Genomic DNA, 24,577 nt, shown 5'->3' with positions numbered 1-24,577 from the left:
TTTCACACTCTCTCCTGTGTTCTTTCTAAATGCCATAGCTACCTTAAGGTAGCCTTCATCTGTGCCTAGGGAAAAAGGGATATAGGGTTGACAGTACCCACCACCCCCAACCTTACTCTTTCATATAATCTGCTAAGCAAATTGTTGCTTAGTCCTCTTGTTGTAGGACTGCAGTCCTCTCTGCAGGGCCTGGGGCTTTTGCAGAGCTCATTACAGTTCACATGCCCAAAGAGATTGTAGAGATTGGTTTTGATGTTCTACCTATCCCTGTTCTTTTCAGGACCTATGGTACTGTGCTGAGTCTGGCAATGTTTTTGAGCTCTTTAGTTTCCTGAATTTTTTTTTTCTGTTTTCTTTTTTCTTTTCTTTTTTTTTTTTTTTTGGATTTTTAGCAGAGATGGGGTTTCACCATCTTAGCCAGGCTGGTCTTGAACTCGTGACCTCATGATCCACCCGCCTCGGCCTCCCAAAGTACTGGGATTACACGTGTGAGCCGCTGTGCCTGGCCTAGTTTCCTGAAATTCTTAAAGTTGTGTGGAGGGCTACTGAGTAGGAACACAGAGCCTGTCTGTGGGCAGGTCGTAACTGTGCAGAGCCCATGTGTAATTATTTAGAGAGAATATGGCTGTGTGCAGAGCCTGTGTGTGATTATCTGTAGAGATATGCCTGTGTGCAGAGGCCATAACTGTCATCGGGCCTCTAAGTATATGCAGACCTTGTGGCTGTTTGTTTTTATGGACACTCTGCTAATGTGTTCAAAAATCTGAAGCTCTTTTTTCCCTATGGCACAGGTGAGGACTCTGCATAAAATCATGGCCCTTTTTTCTGCTAACAGCATAGCTGCTGTGAACAACTCTGACACTCGCATAGCAGGCTACTTCCTCACTGGCATCCCTGGGCTGGAGCACCTACACATCTGGCTATCTATCCCCTTCTGCATCATGTACATTGCCGCTCTGGCAGGCAATGGCATCCTAATTTGTGTCATCCTCTCCCAGGCAATCCTGCATGAGCCCATGTACATATTCTTATCCATGGTGGCCAATGCTGATGTCTTGCTCTCTACCACCACCATGCCTAAGGCCCTGGCCAATTTGTGGCTAGGTTATAGCCACATTTCCTTTGATGGCTGCCTCACTCAGATGTTCTTCATTTACTTCCTCTTTGTGGCTGACTCGGCTGTCCTAGTGGCCATGGCCTTTGACCGCTATGTGGCCATCTGCTCCTCCCTGCGATCTGTCACGATCCTCACAAGCAAGGTCATTGGGAAGATTGCCGCTGCTGCCCTGAGCTGCAGCTTCAACATTATGTTTCCATCCATCTTTCTCCTCAAGCGCCTGCACTATTGCCGGATCAACATCATTGCATACACATTTTGTGAGCACATGGGCTTTGCCCACCTGTCCTGTTCTGATATCTCCATCAATGTCTGGTATGGTTTGGCAGCTGCTCTTCTCTCCGCAGGCCTGGACATCATCCTTATTACTGTTTCCTACATCCACATCCTCCAAGCAGTCTTCCACCTCCCTTCTCAAGATGCCCGTTCCAAGGCCCTGAATACCTGTGGATCCCATGTCTGTGTCATCCTACTCTTCCATGTCCCTGCCCTTTTTTCTGTCTTTGCCTATAGGTTTGGTGGGAGAAGCATCCCACGCTATATCCATATTCTCCTGGGCAACCTCTACGTTGTCATTCCTCCTATGCTCAATCCCATTATTTATGGAGTGAGGACCAAGCAAATACTGGAAGGGGCTAAGCAGATGTTTTCAAATCTTGCCAAAGGATCTAAATAAAGGCTTTCAACTTAGTCTCAACCCTTTTCTATACCTATCAATTGTCCCATATTTAGCCCATTCTTGCCTCTACATTTTCCAATTATCCCTGTGTTATTCTCTTCGATCTTCCAATTTATTTAAATATGTCATCTATTCAAACCCACCTCTGATTTCATTTATTGGAAATCTTTAGCGAAATCTATCTAATCCTCTTACCCTTACTATTGAAATGCAATCTGATTTCCCACCACCTCAAGAAAAACTAGCTAATTAAGGGAAATGTAAAAACCAAATTTACAGTCTAACTGAAACCTTTATCTAACTGCTTACATTGGCTTCCTAATTTGTTCTTAATCACTTGTATATAATTTTGACATTTGTCAGTTCAACCTCTTTCTCATGATGGGAACCCCTGAGAACTGTCATGTCTAAGAATTTATAGTCTCATGGGATGATATTTTTCTTACCAGTTGCACTAATTCATGATCACATACATGTATATACCCACGTTCAGAGATACTAACACAGCAGCAGCATAAATAGGTGGACATATCCATTTATCAACTTTTATCAAATAATTCTGAACTCACCATTACCTGTTCTGGACAAAGTTTTCCCTGAAATGTAGACAATTGTATAGGCCTCCTATCCATCCAAATATGCTTTGTATTTGAAAGTTATATTCATCATTAAAATTAGAAATAAAAATACCTACTCATATCTAATATCTATGGATGGATGTATTATTTAATAGTTAAAGAAATATAAACATCTATATGTTATTTAATAACTTACACAATAATAACTATTAACATCAGGAATTAGCCTAAGCTGAAGTTCTCTAAGATTGAGAAGAGGAACTCAACCTGAATTTTAGCCCAAGACCAAACTACTCTTGAAAACATAGTTCACATCTCAACCCTGCCCACTCCTATACTCAGCCCACAGTGAAAGAGCCATCATTTGAGATTCTGCCCCACTTTTCATCTAAATCACTGTTTTGTTGGATCATTAATATATTGCTTCTTGTTTTATTAGAAAACTCATGTTTGTGTCTTAACTCCCTGTCTAGAGTGTACACTTCTTGAGAAAGAAAAGACTATTTTGAAGGCTTTTTATCATATTGCCCCAAAGCATGAGAACCCTCTCCTGGCAAATATGTAATATGAGTATATCTGTATAAAATTCTTGTTTGAAAAAATGTAACATCACTTTTTTGCTCTAGACTCATTCTTCTTTGCAGGAGTTCTTCCTCCTGGGAGACACTGGAACTCAATGCCACATAGAGGAGAAAATTGTGCTAGGTGCCAGGAGACATGGATTTAAAAGTAAGATGTACTACTTGTTCAATAAGCTTGAGAGTTTGCATAATATTCATGAACTTAATTTTCTGCTCAACTTTGAAGATGAGAATAATATAACATTAAGTATCAATTGCGTAATAAGCATTCAATGAATGTTCAGTTCATTTCCACCTTTTTGTTTCCACATAGCTCTCTGCATCCTCAAGACAATGATAATAAAAATTAGAGAGAGGAGTCATTAGCATCCTTATTATGTGGAAGAGAAAACTGTAAGAAGTGGTGATCAAGTTTTGAGTTCTAGATCTTTTTGAAATTGACTGTGTTGGAAATGACTGTTCCATTTACTAACTGTATGAGTCTGGGCAAGTTACTTTACTTCTCTGTATCTCAACTTTCTTCTTCTTTCGTTTTTTGAGACAAAGCCTCGCTTTGTTGCCCAGGCTGGAGTGTAGTGGCCTGATGTCGGCTCACTGCAACCTCTACCTCAAAGGTTTCAGCAATTCTTGTGCTTCAGCCTCCCCAGTAGCTGGTACTACATGTATGCACTACCATACCTGGCTAATTTACATATTTTTAGTAGAAGTGGGGTTTTGCCATGTTGCCCAGGCTGGTCTCGAACTCCTGACCTCAGGTGATCTGCCTGCTTTGGCCTCCCGAAGTGCTGGGATTACAGACCTGAGCTCTCGTACCCAGCAACTTTCTCATCTTTAAAACGGAAATAATAATAATAACTTTCTCTTAATGATTTAATGAGAAATAAATATATAACCATCTTAAAACAGCACTTTCCATATAAATAAGTGATCTACAAAGGATAGCTTTATTTGTATTATTGTTTCAATTATTATTAATGAATGTCTCATCCAACACTCTGAATGGTTGTCCTGAGACCTAACCAGATTGTGTATCATACTCAAATTTTGCTTCTACAAGGAGGAATAGGAAAAAGAAGACAAGAATAAAACAGAAAAATATTTTAATCTAATATTTACAATAACTAAATTCAATCAAATATAATTCTAACAAGTCAAAATTAAATGTATTTTTAAAAGAATTGCAGAGATTTCTTTAAATACAACTATGCCACTGAAGACACATAAACTTCACTGCTGTTTTACAGACACACCAAGCTCATTTCCTTGTTAGGCTTTTGTGCTTGTTATTCCTGTTTCCTGAAACATCCTTTTCCTGTATCTTTATATGACTCATTCCCACCTTTCCTTCATTTCCCTGTTTATATGTCTCTTCCACAGGAATTTCTCTATGATTTTCTAATAAGAAATATACCTCCCTTTCTTTCATGGGAAAAAATAGTCATAAGCAAAGAGACAAAAGTCAATGACAAATTGAAATCTTTTCAAGTTATATTATAGATAAAATGCTTGCTTTTTCTAATATATAAAAGTTCCTCAAAATGTAGAGGAAAAAAATGATCAAAAGCCTGATAAACATAAAGAACAGATACATCATTAGAATATGCTTTGCTTATTATTAATAAGAGAAAATACATTAAAAACTATACCAAGGTACCATTTCCCACCTGTTAGATTAGTAAAAGTTAAAAGGATTAACCCTGTGCTGGCTATAATGTTAGAAGCCTCTCATACTTTGTTTATGGATAGACCATACAATAGAATTTTTAAACGTCTAACAAAATGTGTATGAATTTATTATTTGATACAGAAATCACATTTACAGGAGTTACATTTCATATATGCCTCCTTATTACAAAATGATGTGTGCAAGGTTAGTCATTATGACATCATTTTTGTAACACAAAAATATTTGAAACAACCTAAACAGAGTCTGAATTCCTAGGTTTCAAATCCACACCCTTATGCTTACTAAAGTATAAAAACTTAACTTTTACCAAGTTACAAAAAGGCGTTATAATCACACAGGTGGGTTAGATTGTAGTCACCATATTCAGTACATACTACTTAACTGTTTGTCACGGGCAATTTGGTAATTATCCTTTTTAAGTCTCAGTTATCTTCTCTGTAAAAAAAGAGTAATAATACCTGCTTCAGGCATTGTTTTGTTTATAATGAGATTAGATAGATATAAGAAAATAAATAACTGGTATATTAATGGATACTTTATTGCTATCAAAATGTTTACTAATATAAAATAGCTAGAATATACTTTATTTCAGGTATATTTGTGTGCACCTCTGGTAGAACTGTATTTCCACTAGCTGAATGCCTAAAAGTGGAACATCTAGCTCATAGATCATGCATATTTAAAATTTTGATAAATAGTGCCAAATTGTCTGTAAATATTAGCTAGGTAAATTCATAGCAATTGAACAGTACCACTTGTGATATTATCACATTGTTCTTTTACTTTGAATTTTAAAAATGGCTATATTTTAATAATTCATATCTATATTTTATCTTCTTTGAATTATCTTTCTCCATTTTTCTCTAGTTTTCTTGATCTGATTTTAAGATTTGATATATAAATTATATTAATCCTTTACAAAATAAAAAATATAGCAGAATACATGCAAAACATAGAAGCATATACCAAAAATATATTTTCCAATTTGCTTTTCAATAGATAAGTCAACAAGTAATTTCAAGAGAAATTTTTAATTTTTGTGTTTGCCAGTCTCCATATTTATAAAATTAGTTTCATTATGTTTCTCTTTATTTCAAGATCAAGATTTTCTTCTATAGCTTCTTTTGTTATTATAGTTTCATTACAAAATTAACACATTCTGTTAGTATAAAGTAAAAAGTGAAAAACATAATTGCCTGATGCTATCTCCACAAAGGTAATCTGTACTTATTTAGAATCAAAAGAAGAATCTGTCATTTTTTTATGTAAGAAGCAGTTTCATGTAAGAGATACCATAAAAGGGCCTCGTCTTATAGATTGAAGGTTGAGACCCTGAGTGAGAGATTAAATAAGGGAAATTTGACTTAGAGGGTGTAACTAAATTTATAGAAAAAAAATCTAGGGATTTGAGACATTTCTTTTCACTGAGTCCCTAACACTCCCCCAAGTCCCCGTCTGAATCTTCCCCTAACATCATCTAGAGAGTTATTCACAATCATCCCTGAGAATGCTCAAATGAATGAAGGCATAGGAGAAGAAAAACCTTTTTTCTACCCTCCTAGGTTCTCCAGCCAGGTCCCTGAAAATTAGACTGACAAAAGACAGATTAATAAGAGAAAAACAAACACATTTATTAATATGTGCATTAACATGGGAGAAATCTATTGATAACTAACTCAAAGGGGTGGTTAGAACATTGGTTTACATAGCATCTTAACAAAAGAACAACACATTTTTAAAAAGTGACCAAAAAAGTTTTAGGCTTCTAAGGGTAGCAAACTGTAGGAAAGTAAAAATGTGGTGGAAACTAATGGAGGATAAGGGCTAATTAGTAAGGTTTGTATAGACTCTTTCTCAATGCCATATTGTCTCTGGTGATAGGTTGTTATTCTCTTTCTGGTAATAACAGAGAAGTGTAAGTCAAGGGTAGGGGGTCACTGTCACAAGAGGAATTTGTCTTTAGCTTTTGGGCAGCTAGGAGGAGGGTAGAGAGCTCATCCTGTGTCTGCTTTTTCTCAATTACCTTCAGCTTAAAAGAATTCTTTTTTTTATTTAGTTTTTATTTCATAATCATAAACTTAACTCAACTCTGCAATCCAGTTAGGCATGGGAGGGAACAAGGAGAACATGGAACCCAAAGGGAACTGCAGCGAGAGCATAAAGATTCTAGGATACTGTGAGCAAATGGGGTGGAGGGGTGCTCTCCTGAGTTACAGAAGGAGTGAATGATCTGGTGGTTAAGATAAAACACAAGTCAAACTTATTCGAGCTGCCCACAGTCAGCAACGGTGATCTTCTTGCTGGTCTTGCCATTCCTGGACCCAAAGTGCTCCATGGCCTCCACAATATTCATGCCTTCTTTTACTTTGCCAAAGACCACATGTTTGCATCCAATCACTCAGTCTTGGCAATGCAGATGAAAAACTGGGAACTGTTTGTGTTGGGTCCAGCATTTGCCATGGGCAAGATGCCAGGACCTGTATGCTTTAGGATGAAGTTCTCATCATCAAATTTCTCCCCATAGATGGACTTGCCACCACTGCCATTATGGTGTGTGAAGTCACCACCCTGACACATAAACCCTGGAATAATTCTGTGAAAGCGGGAACCCTTATAACCAAATCCTTTCTCTCTAGTGCTCAGAGCATGAAAATTTCCTGCTGTCTTTGGAACCTTGTCTGCAAATAGCTCGAAGGAGACGTGGCCCAAGGGCTCGCCATCCACGGCAATGTCAAAGAACACACAGTGGGGTTGACCATGGTTAATAGTACAGGGTTTTCCTCCACGGCAGCGTCTGCAGAGCGGGCAGCTTAAAAGAATTCTTATGCCGCAGTGGTACATTTTGGAGTAGCATATTCTAAACCTATCCCAGTCCATTTGGGCTGTTATAACAAAATATCAGAAACTAGATAACTTATAAACAACAGAAATTTACTTCTCATATCTGGAGGCTGGGGAGTACAAAACAAGGTGCCAGCAGATTCAGCATCTGGTAAAGGCCCACTTTCTGATTCATAGATGGTGCTTTCTAGCTGTGTCTTCACATGGAGAAAGGGACGAAAAGGTTTCTCTTGGGCCTCTTTTATAAGGGCACTAATTCATTCATGAGGGCTCTAGCCTCATGACCTAGCCACCTCCCAAAGGCTCCACCTCATAATACTATTGCAATGGTGATGAGGTTTAAACACACAAATTTTGGGGGGAAAGGGTGCAGCACAAACTTTTAGACCATAGTAGAATCCCTTGGACGTCTTTACCATTTCAATTGGATGAATGTTTTAATATATATATATTTATTTATTTATTTAATTTTTTTTATGGAGTTTTGCTCTTACTGCCCAGGCTGGAGTGCAATGGCGCCATCTTTGCTCACTGCAACCTCTGTCTCCCGGGTTCAAGCAATTCTTCTGCCTCAGCCTCCCAAGTAGCTGGGATTACAGGCGCCAGCCACCACTCCTGGTTCATTGTATTTTTAGTAGAGATGGGGTTTCACCATGTTGGCCAGGCTGGTCTCGAACTCCTGACTTCAGGTGATCCACCCACCTCAGCTTCCCAAAGTGCTGAGATTACAGGCATGAGCCTCCATGACCAGCCAGTTGCAGTTTTTCAAAACTCACCGTCCTCAATCCCCTTACTATTTTAATTTTTAACCCCAAACAAGACCATATGAAGACCTTTTTGGTTTTTTTTTTTTTTTTTTGAGTTTCCAGGTGTCACAACCTACATGGTCACCTTCTTTCTTTCTTTATACTAATTTTATTAATGAGAAATTTTTTAAAAAGCACTTGTTTACATGTCTATGTTCACATCAATTGTGATTAGAATTAAACAATCCTAGAGTGTATGTTCCATGTTAGCAAACTTTTGATAACTCCTTCTACCTGCCCACAAATTTTTTTTTTTTTTGAGATGGAGTGTCACTTTGTTGCCCAAGCTGGAGTGCAGTGGCGCGATCTCATCTCACTGCGATCTCCGCCTCCTGGGTCCATATGATTCTCCTGCCTCAGTCTCCTGTGTAGCTGGGATTACAGGCACATGTCACCACGCCTGGCTAAATTTTTTATATTTGTAGTAGAGATGGGGTTTCACCATGTTGGCCAGGCTGGTCTTGAACTGCTGACCTCAGATGATCCGCCCACCTTGGCCTCCCAAAGTGCTGGGATTACAGACGTGAGTCAGGGCACCTGGCCCCCTGCCACACATTTTTATCATACCCATCTCAGACAACTGAAGTTTTTCTTTTCCTCAAAAATCCAAGCTGAGAGGTTATAATAAATACAGTGGAGTATATTTGTTTGTATTCTAAACTGGTCAAATAGTCACTGTAGATGGAATCTTAGAAGAAAAAGTATGAAAGATTTTAAAATAAAAAAATGCTTACTCATCCGGTGTACTCTTCTGAGTTTTCTTAGCTTTCTATTGTCTTTGAGCTTAATACAATTTATTATGTAAATTATATTGAGCTGAAAATCATGGAAGTGATTTTGCCCATAGAAATGCAAATTAATTGTCTCAAATAGACATGTATATGATGATTCTATTGTGGATGTTGACTTGTTTTCCTCTCTTTGTAAATTCATTACAAGTCTTTCTGATCGCCTATGTTTATGTGTGTTTTTAAATTCTCCTTTGGGTTGGTTACACCATCTTGCTGATTCTCTCCTTAATTAACTAAATAAATCTTCAGCATGTGTTCATTTTATATGTCTATAAACTCTCATTTAAAAAAAAAGTCTTTTAACAGAAATCAGGCTAAAATAAAAAAGACAAATTAGTGGACTATAGGAATGGTCTACCTGCATCTGTACAAGATAGTGACAGTAAAGATGGAGAGAAATAAATCAAATGGACAAAACTTCTTCAAAAGGATAAATTAAAAGGGCAAAAATTGAATGTTGGGATGAGGAAGAGGAAAGAATGTAGGAGTTCATTGTTTCTAAGGGAACTAAAAAGGCGAGTTGTACCATTCATCAAGATAAGTAATAAAGGAGAATAAACAAATTGGTGGGCAAATAAACACTAATACTATACACTGTTACTGAGCAATCAATGGGCTTGCCTCTTGACATACATACAAGCCCATACCATGGCACCTTTTGAGAAAAGCAAAGCTTTATTGCAAGTAGACCAGCAAGGAGACAGAAGAAATGATTAATGAGGTATGATCTGATTGGATCTTGCAATGAGGTGATGCTGGGAGGCATCATCTGATTGGATCCTGCCTTAGGGTGTTGCAAGGGCTCGATCTGATTAGATCCTGAATTCTGCCACGTGATGTCCCTTCTTAATTCAGTCCCTACTCCTCAGTCTGAGCACTTGAGTTCCACCTGTGGTTGCATGCTCGGTTTATCTGGGCATGTTCAGGCTATGTGACCTTTAGCCCAGGGGGCTATGGCAATTGAAAAACAGCTCACAACTTTGACACATAAAAGTTGAACCAGATTAGTCCACTGAGGTTACAACATCTTGTTTTCTTGTTTTTGTTCTACTTGTGAGTTATTCACATGGACTCTGAAGCCCAAAAGAGCTCTGATATGTAGTTAATGTTAGGACTTTGTCAGCTAGCAAAGTGGATGGGATTATCCAGGAGGGGATTTAGAGAAAATGAGATAATAGTTAACAAACAAACAAAAAGCTATATTTAAGTGACTAGTTTGATTTTCTTCAAATTGACTAGAACGTGAATATACGCATAGCAAAATTCATGTTTTATTCATCGATATTACTCCAGAGCCCTGCCAAATGCTTGGTACTTCATTATAGTTAATAATGCTACCTTTCACTGATTGACAATCTATTGTGTTTCAGGAACTGTCCTAAGTACTCCACATATATTTGCATATTTAGTCTTCACAATAACTCTATGCAGTACGTATTTTACAGATAGGAAAACTGTCCAAGAGAGGTTAGCCCAAGAGAGGTTAAGTAACTTGCCCCAAATCATACAGATGGTAAGTAAATGAGCTAGGATTTGAATCTTGGCAAAACTGGTTCCAGAGTCTATCATCTTAAATACCATCTTAAATACTGTGCTATGTGACATATATAGTTTAATATGTGTCTGCTGAAAAGAAAGAACAAAATAAATTTTTAAAAAGAAGGAAGGAAGAAAGAAAATATAAAATATCAAAGGAAAGATGGGGCCAGGCATGGTGGCTCACACCTGTAATCCCAGCACTTTGGGAGACTGAGGTGGGCAGATCGCTTGAGTCCAGAAGTTTGAGACCAGCCTGGGCAACATAGTGAAATCCTGTCTCTACAAAATACACAAAAATTTAGCTGGCATGGTGGTGTGTGCTGTTAGTCCCAATTACCTGACAGGCTGAAGTGGGAGGATCGCTTGAGCCCGAGAGTTTGTGGCTGAAGTGAGCTGAGATCGTGCTACTACATGCCAGCCTGGGCAACAGAGTGAGACTGTCTCAGGAAAAAAAAAAAAAAAGAAAGAAAGAAAAAGCATACATTAATTGGGTCCATGTTTGATGATCAGAAGCATCTGAAAACAAAATTGGTGGCTTGTTTCTACTACATTCCTAAGTCTCTAGAACAAGAAATGTTTCTCACTGAAATTTGTTTTTATTTGGTTTTACTGAAGTTCTTCCTTTAATCAGATGTTAACAATTATCTTTCAGAAAATCCAGTTAGATCTATCCTGAATTCTCAAGCATAAATTACCCTGAGTCTTAATCTCGGCCTTGCAGTATCTACTTTTTCCTTTTCTTTTGTTCCTGTCAGTTCCCAGCTGGTAGTAATGAGTTAAGGAGGGTTTTCCATGAGGGGGGCAGAAACATTTCTGACCACAAGAATCATCTAACACTGCTTTCAAACAAGTTGTACTGAAAAAAATACACTAGAGATTTTGTCACAGGAAGTCTGTCTCCTGTGAATATATAAGAGATTTCCTCAAGGAAAATATATTCGAGTATATTAGAGATTTACTCACAGAAAATCTGTCTCCTGAGTTTGTATTTTTTGTCGCTATTTGGCTGTGAGAATGTTCTGTGACCCTTGTCATGGTCTTTTTTGCTTTTTCTGAAACCTCTGTCCTATCAAATGTCGATATCCACTTAGTGCTATTAAGAAATCTTGACACCTTAACCTGTGCACTAAACAATATTCCTGGCATATGCTGAGTATTTAACATATTGAGTATTGTTATAATAACAGGCTGGATCCGTTAATGCCACCCTGAGTCTAGAACTGCAGCAGTGGGTCTTGAGTCTAGAACTGCAAGTACTCTGAGTATTCAGGAACTTGGGGCTGCCAGCAAATCTGTGCCCTCATTACCTTCAAACCTGTCCTACTGGATGCATCATATCACCCCACCAAGCCTCTGAATCCACATACTTGGTTCCCTTTTAACACTAACAGTAATACTAATACTAGTAATACTAATACTAGTAATACTAATAGCACTAATACTCACTGTATTGGGTATACCACTTGTTTTTTCAATCTATTTAACACTTGTTGAACAGTTGGGTTGATTCCATTTTTTAATATGAGTAAAACTGCTATGAACATTTGTGTACAAATCTTTGCATGGATATGTTTTCATTTTTCTTGAGTAGATTCCTACGAATGGATTTGATGGATCATATGGTAAATTTATATCTAACTTTTTGAGACCCCTTGAATTATTGCCAAGCACCTTCATTTCTTCTCAACCATCAGAATGCCCAATCTCCCTGTTCAAGATGAGAAATTAGTTACAGAGAAAATAAAAACTGCCTTGGTTAGCAAACAAAAAGGAAAACTCTGCACACTGAGAAATAGTCTTTTATTCTGTTTTTTGTTTTCTTTTTTGTTTTGAGACTGGTTATCACTGTGTCACCCAGGCTGGAGTGCAGTAGCAGGATCATGGCTCACGGCAGCCTCGACCTTCCAGGCTCAAGTGATCCTCTCCCACCTCTCAGCCTCCCAAGTAGCTGGGACTACAGGCACGTACCACCATGCCTGACAATTTTCTTTTTTTTTAGACAGGGTTTTACTACATTGCCCAGGTTGGCCTCAAAATCCTGGATTCAAAATCCTTCTACCTCGGCCTCCCAAAATGCTGGGATTACAAGCGAGCCACCACGCCCAGCCAACATCCTTTTTGTTAACTCAACCTACTAGCCCCAGAAATGAAGCCCTATGCTGACAAGTCTATGGAGCCTATAAGTTACTTCCATTTATATCATCTCTTAGAAAATGGCCCGAGAAGAGACTCTGGGTTGGGCTTCTCCATCCCTTTTCCAATACTTCTAACCCTCTGGTTGTCAATCATACCATTTTGTATTCCAAGGGACTTAAATGTGGGCTGGGCCAGTGGCAGGGTGGTGTCCAGGAGAATTTCAGAACATAAGCAGGCTTTGACCTGAAGCGTCATCCATGGGCAATATGGAGGCAGCCATACCTAAAACCGTTGTGAAGAAAGCTACACAAAGGATGATCTGAAATATCCTTTGTATGGCTTCTTAAGCCTGCGGACATGAGGTCCTCACTGAAATAGTGACACATGTCTGCACTTACGAGATTCTAATGACCTTTCATTCACCTAGGGACTGTTGAGAGAAATCTCTTGATACTTAACCCAGCTCTCTCCCTATTGCCCAATCCTCCATCCAGCCTTTTATCTGGACACCCCAGTCCTTTCTTTCTCTATACCTCCCTCCCCTGTCCACCTTCTAAGGCAAGGTGACACTCATCTAATTAGTCTCCTTAGGGAGGAACTTTGACATTGAAACCCTGTAGTTAGAGTTCTGAGACTCTATAAGCTTTACATGTATTCATAAGACCTAAATAAAAACAAAGATTGTCTTCTAGTTATATAGGTCAAAATTACAGATACACACACACAGCTTTATACATACATACATGTAATTTAAAATTAATGAATTTTAATGATCGTTTGGCAAAACATGCCATTATGCAAAGGGGCTTTTACTCACTCGTATAACTTTATGTTTTTCTTTAGACATTTAAATTAATGTGTTTATATGGAGTACAGGTGTATTATCAGTGTAATTAAACTCTGATATGATATTGGAAAGCTACAGTACAATGCAGACAATTTACAAGGGTCATCTCTGGCCTGGTGTTCTCAAAAGCCTCCGGATTTGCCATTCATCAGGTAAGTTGAACCGCTTTGCGTTGCTACCTTCAAAAACTTTTTTTTTTTGAGACAGAGTCTCGCTCTGTCACCAGGCTGGAGTGCAACCTTCCCCTCCCGGGTTCAAGCGATTTTCCTGCCTCAGCCTCCCGAGTATCTAGGACTACAGGCGCGCCCAGCTAATTTTTGTATTTTTAGTGGAGACGGGGTTTCACCATGTTGGCCAGGCTGGTCTCAATTTCTTGACCTCGTGATCCGCCCGCCCCGGCCTCCCAGGGTGCTGGGATTACAGGGGTGAGCCACCGCGACCGGCCTCAAAAACTATCTCGATCTCCCTTACCACCTGAGGGGTCGCTGGTGACCACACCCATGGAATCTGCTGGATCTCCTGCGGTGCTGGACAATTTGACCCTCCTCCTCCCCTGGTCCCGCCCCTTCCCCCCAGAGTCTTTCGGCTTGGGTGGAGGACGCGGCTGCTGCAAGTCCTCGGCTCTGATCCAGGCCACAGATTCCAGGTTAGTGAGCAAGATCATTTTCTGGCCAGCCACCGCTGTCCCCACTTGTCTGGAGAGTTTGACCCGCCCTGCAGGTCGGGTTGGGGGTTCACGGGTGAAAGAAGAATGAGGGAGACTTCTGCATTTTCGAGTTGACTCAAGTTTGGGAAGGGAGCACAGAAGAGGCACCTTTGCAGCTGGGAATAGGCCGTGTAAAGCGTAGTGAGAGTTAAACCTCGATTCTAGAAGCTAAAATATGTAGGGGAGGCAGCTCTGGAAACTTTGCGTTAGGGAATCACTGCAAACGATTTGTCAGGCGTGGATTCAGAGTCAGCATCCCTTCCCCCCTTCCCTCCGTCCCCTCCCCCCATCTCCAGCCTGGCCGCTTCAGGAAGTGAGCAGCATTTATCCTCCACCCCAGGCGGCCCGACTCCTCCCAGAGGGAGTTGGGAGATAAGCAAAGTCCTGACCTGTAGGTCTGTCCGTTCAACGGCCAAAGGCTGGCGGAGGAGGAAGCCCCTGCCTTTCTCGGAACGGAGCAGAGTCATGCGTGGTTGACTTAAGATAAAAGAGGAGTGAGCGCCCTCTGTTCCTTAAAATTAGTTTACGGCGCCTTAGATTGCTCTGAAGAGCTTTGACCACCTGATACTGCTTACATCTGGAAATTGCTTGGCTTCTCATTCCCCAGATGTGCAGGTCAGAGAGGGATGTCTACCGTTCTGTTGACTGGCTCTTATTGTCACTTCTGGCAGAGGTGACAGGGCAGTGAAAGAGATAAGGTCCTTTCCCTTTCGGAACTCATTATATCTTTATTTCTTTTTCTTCCTCACCGCAAATGACCCCACTGAGGTTAGAGACATTTTATTTAATCAGTCAGTCAATAGAGACAGAAATGTGTGGTTCGGAGCCAGACTGCATGTGTTCAAATCCTGACTCTGACAGACACTGGCTGTGTGCCCGAAGACTGTTGACTTCTTTGAGCTTTAGTTTATTCCATCTATAAGATGGATGGAGTAATATGTATATCCTATTCTGTTCTGGTGAGGATTAAGCGAGACAGATTTAAACACGTAGGAGGCTGTCTGACGTAATGTCAAAATTATGGTCATTATTACTGGCAAACTCCATGCCTAGCTTTAAAAAAATGCACAATCAAAACAATTTTTAAATTACAGGTTTCTGAAATGCAGGGGGTAGAAATTCTTTTGAAGTGCAAATTAAGTTTTTTGTTTTGAAACTGATTACGTTCCAATTCAAATATTTATTGAGTCCTGTTAGATAATCAATTCCAGATAATAGGTTAAATATAACCCTACACAAAGATAAAAAAAAAAAGTTATTCCTAAAGTGCAAGAACTCGTGCCTAATTCTCTTATAAATGCAATTGCCACCTATTTTATTCCACTTTCACTAGGGCTCCCAGCTGGTGGACAGGCCTGCTCTGTCATTCCTAACTCTGAACCCTCAGCCTACACCAGCCCCAGTATCCTCTGCTGAGTCACTGATTTTTATTCTGAAAGCCATTTTGATATCGATGCGAGCTTCCATTCTAAAAGATGCTTCATATCTAAATAGCAGGCCATTCTCTGTCCCCTTCCCTCTTCTAGCTGTTTTGCTCCCTAAATTGTATCCACCTGAGAAAGAAGGTCCTTTATCTAAGGCAGTACTTCTGAAGCCTTAATGGGCATAAGAATCACCTAGAGAACTTATTAAAGTGCAGATTCTGAATCATTCCAGGAAAGACTGAGATTCTGCATAAAGAACTCCAAGTGGTTGCAGCATTGCTAGTTAGCAGACCTTTTTCAGGCATCTGGTTCTGATTTAATTGGTCCCACCTGGTTGTGAATTTGGGCTCTTTCTTCTGCTAATTTGATCCACTGGGCTCTGGGACTGCAGACTCTCCTCGTCTGCACTCCTCACAGTCAGAATGCCTTCTCTCAGCCCATCCACTCTGCTCTGGAGATTTGGCCTCAGTTGGAAACTGGCAGCCTGCCATATCTCCCTTGGGCTGCACTCAGCTGCAGTGGGCAGTAAGGGCTTGCTGGTGTTTGGGCAAGGGTCACTCAAACCTATGCTAACTGTATGCTTCCCTCCTTCACAATTTCTTTCCCAAGCCTCAGCTTCGACAAGAGACCTCAACTCTTACATCTTTTTTCTGCTCAAGAATTTTTCTCTGTCTAAAGCAGAGTATTAGATGAATATCTAAAGCAGCATATTAGATGGGAAAAAAAAGACATTTATATGTCTTTATGAAATAGAAATAGAACGAAGCCACATATGTAATGTTACTTATTCAAGTAGCCTCATTAAAAATAAGCAGGTGAAATTAATTTTAATATATTTTATTTAACCCAATACATGCAAAATGCAATTAGGACATGTGATCAATATAAAAAAAATTAATAAGCTACTTTAATTTTTTTAAACTAAATCTTCAAAATCCAATGTGTGTTTTGTACTTAAAACACCCCTTTTCTGAGTAACCGCACTTCAAATGCTGAATAGCCATATGTGGCTACATGTTTGACAGCACAGTTCCATTGTGCTTAGAAGATCAGAAATCAAGCCTTTAATTTTTCTTGTATTTTTTTGTTTCTGTCACGTTTATTGAGTTATAATTTCTATCTAGTAAGTTACAAATTTTAAGCATACAATTCTGTGAATTTTCACAGTTGCAGTCAATTGTGTAACCACCACCACCACCACCACCGTGATCATGATATGTAAAGGGCGTTTCCATCACCCTTCAAATTTCCTTATGCCCTTTGCAGTTCATCCTTTTCTCCCTCTCCTGGGCCCTGGCTTCCACGGATGTGCTTTCAAATACTATAGCTTTCTCTTTTCTAGGATTTCATATAAATAGCATCATACAATAACTTAAATTTGACGTTTGGGTTCTTTCACTTTGCATGCTTTTGAGATTTATCTTGTTGTGTGTATTAATATAACAGTTTAATTGTTTGGTAATATGCCATTGTATGGATACACCACAGTTTGTTCATTTACCAGTTAGTGATGTCATGAATTCTTTTCAGTTTGGAACTATTACTACATTGCATTTATGAGCAGTAATTCTTCAAGAGAACTGGCTACACTAAGTACAGTTTTGCCTGAAATGAAATTGTGCATGTGTTTGTTGGGGAAGATGGATTGGAATTGGACTTTCAATTAAAATATAATACCAACACAATTATTTTTAAACAGTAACAGTTTCATAAGATAGCGCATTTATTTCTATACTCTGGTGCCAACATCAAGGCCAACTATAAGCTCAGCAGTAAGTTATAATCTGTTATAAAGTTAATTGATCATTTCCTGTCTTAGTTGCAATGCTAAGGTCTGGGGCACCTGGAAGATAAAGTGAGACTGGGCCTCTGCCCTCATAATGCTAATTTATCAAAGGAAATAGAGCCTTATAGTGCAGTGTGCTAAGTGAGATGATGTAGGTATGGTAGGAGATATTAATAAAGGAAATAATAGTGCAGTTCCCACAGATGTGATTAATTTGGTTAAACAGACTCTCAGATGATAGGTAAGTACATCTGTAATACCAATTAATACTACCAGTTAGATGTACAGAGTTCATTAATTTGTTAATAATTATATTTTGCACCCTTTATGGAGATGAGGAATATAAAGGAGTAATAAGAGCTCCAGCTCTGTAGCCTGCGTATCTGCATTCAAAACCGGCCCTGCCACTTAAAGGATCTACTAAATATCAGTTTATACAACTATGAAATGAGATTTAAGGGACATTTGTAATGTAATGTTGTTATATGGAATTATTGAGTTATTACATACAAAATAATTAAGTTCTTGCTCAATACCTGGTGGGCTTTCTGTAAATATTTGCTGTGAGCATTGCTGCTACTAAGCGTGGCAAAGCTGAAGATCCAGGCCAGTACTTGCACGAGCACCACAGAACACTAGAGGGCAGCACCAAGGACCTGTTTTCAGCTCACTAGATTCCCCCAGCAGGGCCGCTAGGAGGCTTATGCTTATATCCCATGACTTTTTCTCGCCCTTATCTGAGACACTTTCTCAGGCCCTTTCTTCTAGGAGGAGTGTTGTTATTGGGAGGCATTTTGATATACTTTTAAAATCTACCAGGTCCTGAAGATAGGGGTAAATTGGTACAATTTACAGGGCCTTGTGTTTTTTACTTTTGCTGGGAAACCAGCCAAAGACAAGTTAGAGAATTCCACCTGCTCTCTACCCACTGTGGCGTGTTCCACCTGCTCTCTACCCACTGCTCTCTACCCACAGCGAGGTCGCGCCTGGGACCAGGGCCAGAGCTTCAAATAGGCAGTGTTAGCTGGCTCTTCTTTGGTGGCCCAAACACAATTCCAGGTAGGCAAGCAGAGCAAATGGCTCCCAATGAAAATAACTCAATGCTGGAAACAGGTTTTAAAATTTTCTGAAGAGTATTCTCAGTGTGATTTTAAATAATGGTAATGTAATTTATCAACAACTCTTCCAAGAAAAATGAATAAAGGTAGTATTTCTCAATGAAGATACAAGGCCTCAACTGCCTTACCGGCCACCTCTCCTTACATATGGGCCTCCTTAGGATCCTGCTGAAGTTTAAGACGGGCCCTGGCAAAATCCCATCATCAAATAGGATCTCTCCCATTTTCATACTTCGAAAGCACTTGGTCAGTGCCTGACTTTTATAGCCTTCACCACTGACTGTCTTTGGTCACAGTTATGAGTTTGAGGACAAAGCTTTGACTAGGACCCTGGAAAGGTTAGGTTATGCCAATGCTACAACTTACAAGATTCATGATTTTGTAAAGTCACTTAATGTCTCTTCTTATTGAAGAATCGAGAATACTCTTAGTTATGCAGAGTTGTCCCATGAGGTATAAAGCAAGCAGGAGAATATGATTTCTAAATCACAAGTGGTTACAGAATCATGAGTTGTAAAAATTTTACCTCCCCAGGCTGGGTGCAGTGGCTCATGCCTGTAATCCCAGCACTTTGGGAGGCCAAGGCAGGCAGATCACTTGAGGTCAGGAGTTCGATACCAGCCTGGCCAACATGGTGAAACCCCGTCTCTACTAAAAATACAAAAATTAGCTGGGCATGGTGGTGCTCGCCTGTAATCACAGCTACTCAGGAGGCTGAGGCACGAGAATCGCTTAAACCTGGGAGGCGGAGGTTGCAGTGAGCCGAGATAGTGCCACTGCCCTCCAGCCTGGGTGACAGAGCAAGACTCAGTTTCAACAGCAACAAAACATTACCTCCCCTTATTGTGGCCATTGCTGTTTCTTTGTTTTTTTCTGAGAAGGGGAGCATGTGGTGGGGAGGGGAGGGCTCTATGTGGGGCAGGGCTGTTAAGAAGTGGAAGTTTTTGCACAGTCGTGGAGATCAAACACCAAAGAGTGCGGCAAGGGTGATGGCAAAGAAGTGAAAGAGCTCACGAGAAAGGACACAGATAATCACTGTGGAGGATGAGAGGGTTCTAACCTTTCATTCGTCAAAAGTTGAGGACCTATATGTCAGGCTCTATGCTAGCTGCCAAGGATACAACCATGAACAAAAACAGTCTCTGATCTCATGGAGGTTACATTTCACTGTGAGGATTCAGACAAGTAAAGATCTATATTAGGTGATGTAAGAAGTAAAATAGGCCAGGCACAGTGGCTCACCTCTGTAATCCCAGCACTTTGGGAGGCCACGGTGGGCAGATCACAAGGTCAGGAGATTGAGACCATCCTGGCTAACACAGTGAAACCCCGTCTCTACTAAAGAAGTACAAAAAAAATTAGCCAGGCATGGTGGTGGGCACCTGTAGTCCCAGCTACTGGGGAGGCTGAGGCAGGAGAATGGCATGATCCCAGAAGGCAGAGCTTTCAGTGAGTCGAGATCACGCCACTGCACTCTAGCCTGGGCTACAGAGTGAGACTCCATCTCACAAAAAAAGAAGTAAAATAAATGAGGTAAATATATGGAGAGTGATTGTATGGTGGCTGTGCTCTAAATAGACTAGTCAGAGCAAATTCTTCTGATAAGGGAATAGGTAGGAAGCTAGTAAGTCATGCAGATAGCAGAGTAGAGGGTCATCCTTACATCATGAACAACAAATGCAAAAATCCTGAGGCAACAGTGTGTTTTCGGTGCTTTTAACATTGAGGATATGTTTTGGGTGAGAAAAGATCACACAGTCCAGGTGTGGTGGCTCATGCCTGTAATCCCAGCACTTTGAGAGGCCAAGGAGGAGCATCACTTAAGGTCAGGAGTTTAAGACCACCCTGGGTAACATGGTGAAACTCCGTCTCTATTAAAAATACAAAAACTAGCCAGGTGTTGTGGCACGTGCCTGTAATCCTAGTTACTTGGGAGGCTGAGGCAGGAGAATTGCTTGAACCCAGGAGGCAGAGGTTGCAGTGAGCTGAGATCGTACCACTGCATTCCAGCCTGGGTGACAGAGTGAGTCTCCATCTCAAAAAAAAAAAAAAAGAAAAAATCACACAGACAGTGACTCACACAGGCCCCTCCTTTCCAGGGCCTCAGTTTGTCACTCTGTTCAATTGGAGAAAGAGGAAATCATAACCACTGCTCTAATATGGGAAGAAATCGGTGCCTTGTATGAGCCAGAATAAAGAACGTATTAGATATTAGAATGAGAAGTCCTTGTTACCCCAGGTGTCTGACCTCTTTATCCAGGACTGGGCAGTCAGTATTCCTTTATTCTCCCTCCTTTCTTACCCTGCCCCTTTTTTTGTTTGCTCATCTACCTAGGATTCTACAAGCAGGAAACATCTTAGAAATTAGGGCTGGGCAGGCAGGAGCCAGGAGAGTAGCTACAATGACTTCACCAGTACTGGCGGACATACGAGAAGAGGTGACCTGCCCTATCTGCCTGGAGCTCCTAACAGAACCCCTGAGCATAGACTGTGGCCACAGCTTCTGCCAAGCCTGCATCACACTGAATAGCAGGGAATCAATGATTGGTCAAGAAGGGGAAAGAAGCTGCCCTGTGTGCCAGACCAGCTACCAGCCAGGGAACCTGCGGCCTAATCGGCATCTGGCCAACATAGTGAGGCGGCTCAGAGAGGTGGTGTTGGGCCCTGGGAAGCAGCTGAAAGCAGTTCTTTGTGCAGACCATGGAGAAAAACTGCAGCTCTTCTGTCGGGAGGATGGGAAGGTCATTTGCTGGCTTTGTGAGCGGTCTCAGGAGCATCATGGTCACCACACGTTCCTCGTGGAGGAGGTTGCCCAGGAGTACCAGGTGAGACCCCAGGATGGAAGGGGAGACAGAGAAACAGGGTCTTTGGTAGGTTTTAACGTTTTATCATGCTCTGATCTAATCTCTTTGTAGTCTTTCCATTTACCTAGAGAATGAACCTGGAAACTGCCTCCCTGAAGAATAGAGACTTTATCTCTTACTTACTATTCCAGATTGAGTAGATAGAGCTGCTGAGGGAAAAGGGGTACTTGGTTGATTGAGTGTGGAGATATGTTGGCAGTGAAGGTAAAGGAACTTATTTACTCACGTATTTATTTTGAGAAGGCGTCTCTCTCTGTCACCCAGGCTGGAGTGCAGTGGCGTGATCTCAGCTCACTGCAACCTCTGCCTCCTGGGTTCAAGCAATTCTCGTGCCTAGCCTCCCAAGTAGCTGGGACTACAGGTGTGCACCACCATGCCCAGCTAACTGTGTGTGTGTGTGTGTGTGTGTGTGTGTGTGTGTGTGTGTGTGTGTGTGTGTGTATAGTGGAGATGGGGTTTTGCCATGTTGCCCAGGCTGATCTCAAACTCTTGAGTTCAGGCAATCCGCCCACCTTAGCCTCCCAAAGTGCTGGGATTACAGGCATGAGCCACAGGTGCTTTGTGGTCAGGCACCTTCCCAAGGAGGATGGAGAATCAGCCTGTTCTTGTTGGTTTTCATCTCATGTATATGAAATGTTTGTTGGCCCACTCAAGTTTTCATCCTAGGTTAGGACAGGCTCCTTTTGAGGTTAGCAGAATCTCTGTGCCATTCATTCCATGTCTGTGTACTGAGTCAACTGAAGGCTTGATCCTGTGTGATCTGATTTGTTTCTTCCAGGAAAAGTTTCAGGAGTCTCTAAAGAAGCTGAAGAATGAGGAGCAGGAAGCTGAGAAGCTAACAGCTTTTATCAGAGAGAAGAAGACATGCTGGAAGGCAAGGGGGACTTTTTCTGAGGATATCCTGGGGCAGGAATCATGGCAGGTCAGAGGAGCTGAGGGCAAAGGAGTCCTTGTCCTGTCTGTCCTCTGATGCCATGACTAGAAGAGCTTCCCTTTGCCTGGTCCTCCACTGTATTCCTTCCAAACAGGGGGAGGAGAGGGGAGCTAAATAGCAAACATATCAAAACTGAACCTAGGAGACAATCACATAGCAGGGGAACCATGGCTAGGGGTTCCCCCAATTCATAATTCTGGATCTTGCTCTACAGTTTCAGTCTCTTTGGCTTTTCCATTGCATTCGGAGTACAAATGCAAGGGAAGATGCAGGTAAGGCTTGCGAAGAAGCCCAGATCTGAGACAGTTAGTCACGGGCCGGTAATTTCTACCTCAGTACTCAAAATTAGAAGGGGAGGCTGATGCAGAGGTGAGGGAGGCTTCCTGGAATCTGAATGTCACCCAGGAATCACAGTTGATGTCTAGATGGCCTAGATAAAGCAGCCCAGGGCCAGTGGTCTGGGAAGAGCTGGAGGGAGAAAAGAAGGAAAGAAAAGGCTACAAAGGCTTCTTCCTGCAGCATTTACCCTCCCTCTCCCTGGGAGGCCTGGCCCAGGAAAGCAGTCCTGAGCCCAACTCCCCAGCTTTTAACAGAGGAGAACCTCAGTGTGACAGAATAGCAGCCTCTTTTTCTCCCCTGTTCCTGAAGAATCAGATGGAGCCCGAGAGACACAGGATCCAGACAGAGTTTAATCAGCTGCGAAACATCCTAGACAGAGTGGAGCAGCGGGAGCTGAAAAAGCTGGAACAGGAAGAGAAGAAGGGGCTACGAATTATAGAAGAGGCTGAGAATGATCTGGCCCACCAGAGCCAGTCGCTGCGAGAGCTCATCTTGGATCTGGAGCGTCGATGTCAGGGGTCAACAATGGAGCTGCTGCAGGTAAGGCTGTGAAGGAGCTCAGATCTGAGAGTCAAGGAAAAGAGAAACTAACTTTCCTTCCTTTCTGGAACATCAGACAAATATCATTGCGGGGACAAGAAGAAACATTCCTTTGGTGCTATAGTGCCTATCCCCTATTAAACTGTTTAGAGATACGGAATAAAGCGTAAGATAATTCAGAGTCCAAATGCAAGGGAAAACCCCATTTTATTTATAAAAGTTGTCTGAAAGTTTCTTTGATGCTGTGGAGAAGATCTGTTGTATCCACTGATGTTGTTCTTTCTTTCTCAGTCTTGGCACTGTTTACATTTCTGACTGGGTAATTCTTTCCTGCATGGGATTCTCCTGTACCTTGTAGGATGTTCAGCAGCATCTCTGGCCTCTGCTCACTAGATGGCAGCAGCACCACCCCAGATGTGACAACCCCAGATGTCTTCAGACATTGCCACGATAGCCCCAGGGTGAATACAGTGCTCTCCCAATTGAGAACCACTATTCATTAGGCACCTTTTGTCTCTGATGCTGTGTTGGGAATTTGCCAAGTGCTTCTTACCCAGCTTAGTCACAGGCACACTTATGCCAAGCTAAACTCTTAGAGATGATGTACTACCAGCCCTTCTTTGTTTTCACTCTCTTCTCTAGAGCAGAATCATTTAACATACTCTAGTAATAGAAATTTGAACTGGTTTTGGGGTCTGGGCTCTGGTCTATATGTGTGTAGGTCAAAGGTTACAAGGTATCAAGCCTAGAAAGATTTGATGGAGGGACTTGAACTGAGGTTGAAATTTTAGCAGCTGTTTTCTGCGTAGAATGAATAGTGTGGCTGTGAATTTGAGGCATGATGTACCTTGTGATATTCTGTAACCTTTAGCGTGTAAGATATTCTTTATGTTTTGTTTGCCTTCGTGCTTTCCTCTTGTTCTTTCTTTCTTGGTGGAATAATTGTTTATTTACATATTCTTGGGTCTTAGTATGAGAGCCATGAGTAGCTACTTTCTGCCTAGTGCAGCTTTTTCTCATTCACTGCTTCCTGCTTTGCATCTTCATTTTATTCTTGCCGTTTTGTCCTCATCATTGATTTTGTTACCCTGATACTTTCTCCTTCACTCTTTTGTTCTGGTTCCTCAACACTCCTCAAACTGTAAATATTTTTAAATGCAAATGAATCATCAATTCATATTGCTAGTTTAGATACTTCCACATTCATTAGTATGACTGCCCAATGGACATTTAAACTTGAGTCTTTTCTTTTTTTTTTTTTTTT

At 41.1% G+C, this 24,577-nt stretch overlaps 2 protein-coding genes and 1 pseudogene across 3 annotated transcripts in view; 2 read left to right on the top strand and 1 right to left on the bottom strand.

The window, feature by feature from the left end:
• Positions 1 to 782: 782 nt before the first annotated feature.
• Positions 783 to 1,793, top strand: LOC105527302 (olfactory receptor 52B6). The gene has a single exon (XM_011963595.1). The coding sequence runs from the start codon at positions 783 to 785 to the stop codon at positions 1,791 to 1,793; it is 1,011 nt and encodes a 336-aa protein (XP_011818985.1).
• A 5,109-nt stretch (positions 1,794 to 6,902) lies between these two features.
• Positions 6,903 to 7,401, bottom strand: LOC105527296 (annotated as a pseudogene).
• A 6,772-nt stretch (positions 7,402 to 14,173) lies between these two features.
• Positions 14,174 to 24,577, top strand: part of TRIM6 (tripartite motif containing 6) — a 23,015-nt gene continuing 12,611 nt past the window's right edge. Inside the window, exons 1-5 of one of the 2 annotated variants that reach the window (XM_011963591.1) lie at positions 14,202 to 14,248; positions 20,972 to 21,290; positions 21,369 to 21,461; positions 22,279 to 22,374; positions 23,083 to 23,313. In XM_011963591.1, coding sequence (XP_011818981.1) covers positions 21,039 to 21,290; positions 21,369 to 21,461; positions 22,279 to 22,374; positions 23,083 to 23,313 — 672 coding nt within the window. In that variant the 5' untranslated portion in view covers positions 14,202 to 14,248; positions 20,972 to 21,038. Of the gene's footprint in view, positions 14,249 to 20,971; positions 21,462 to 22,278; positions 22,375 to 23,082; positions 23,314 to 24,577 lie in introns of both variants that reach the window. The other variant, XM_011963589.1, reaches the window with a different exon arrangement.

Source organism: Colobus angolensis, unplaced genomic scaffold (assembly GCF_000951035.1).
Source record: "Colobus angolensis palliatus isolate OR3802 unplaced genomic scaffold, Cang.pa_1.0 Scaffold616, whole genome shotgun sequence".
Lineage (NCBI taxonomy): Eukaryota > Metazoa > Chordata > Mammalia > Primates > Cercopithecidae > Colobus > Colobus angolensis.
The sequence above is the reverse complement of the archived record's forward strand: the minus strand, read 5'-3'. Positions and strand labels throughout refer to the sequence as shown.

Coding starts and splice junctions, on each gene's coding strand:
- LOC105527302 (XM_011963595.1), top strand. CDS start 783: ATGGCACAGGTGAGGACTCTGCATAAAATCATGGCCCTTTTTTCTGCT.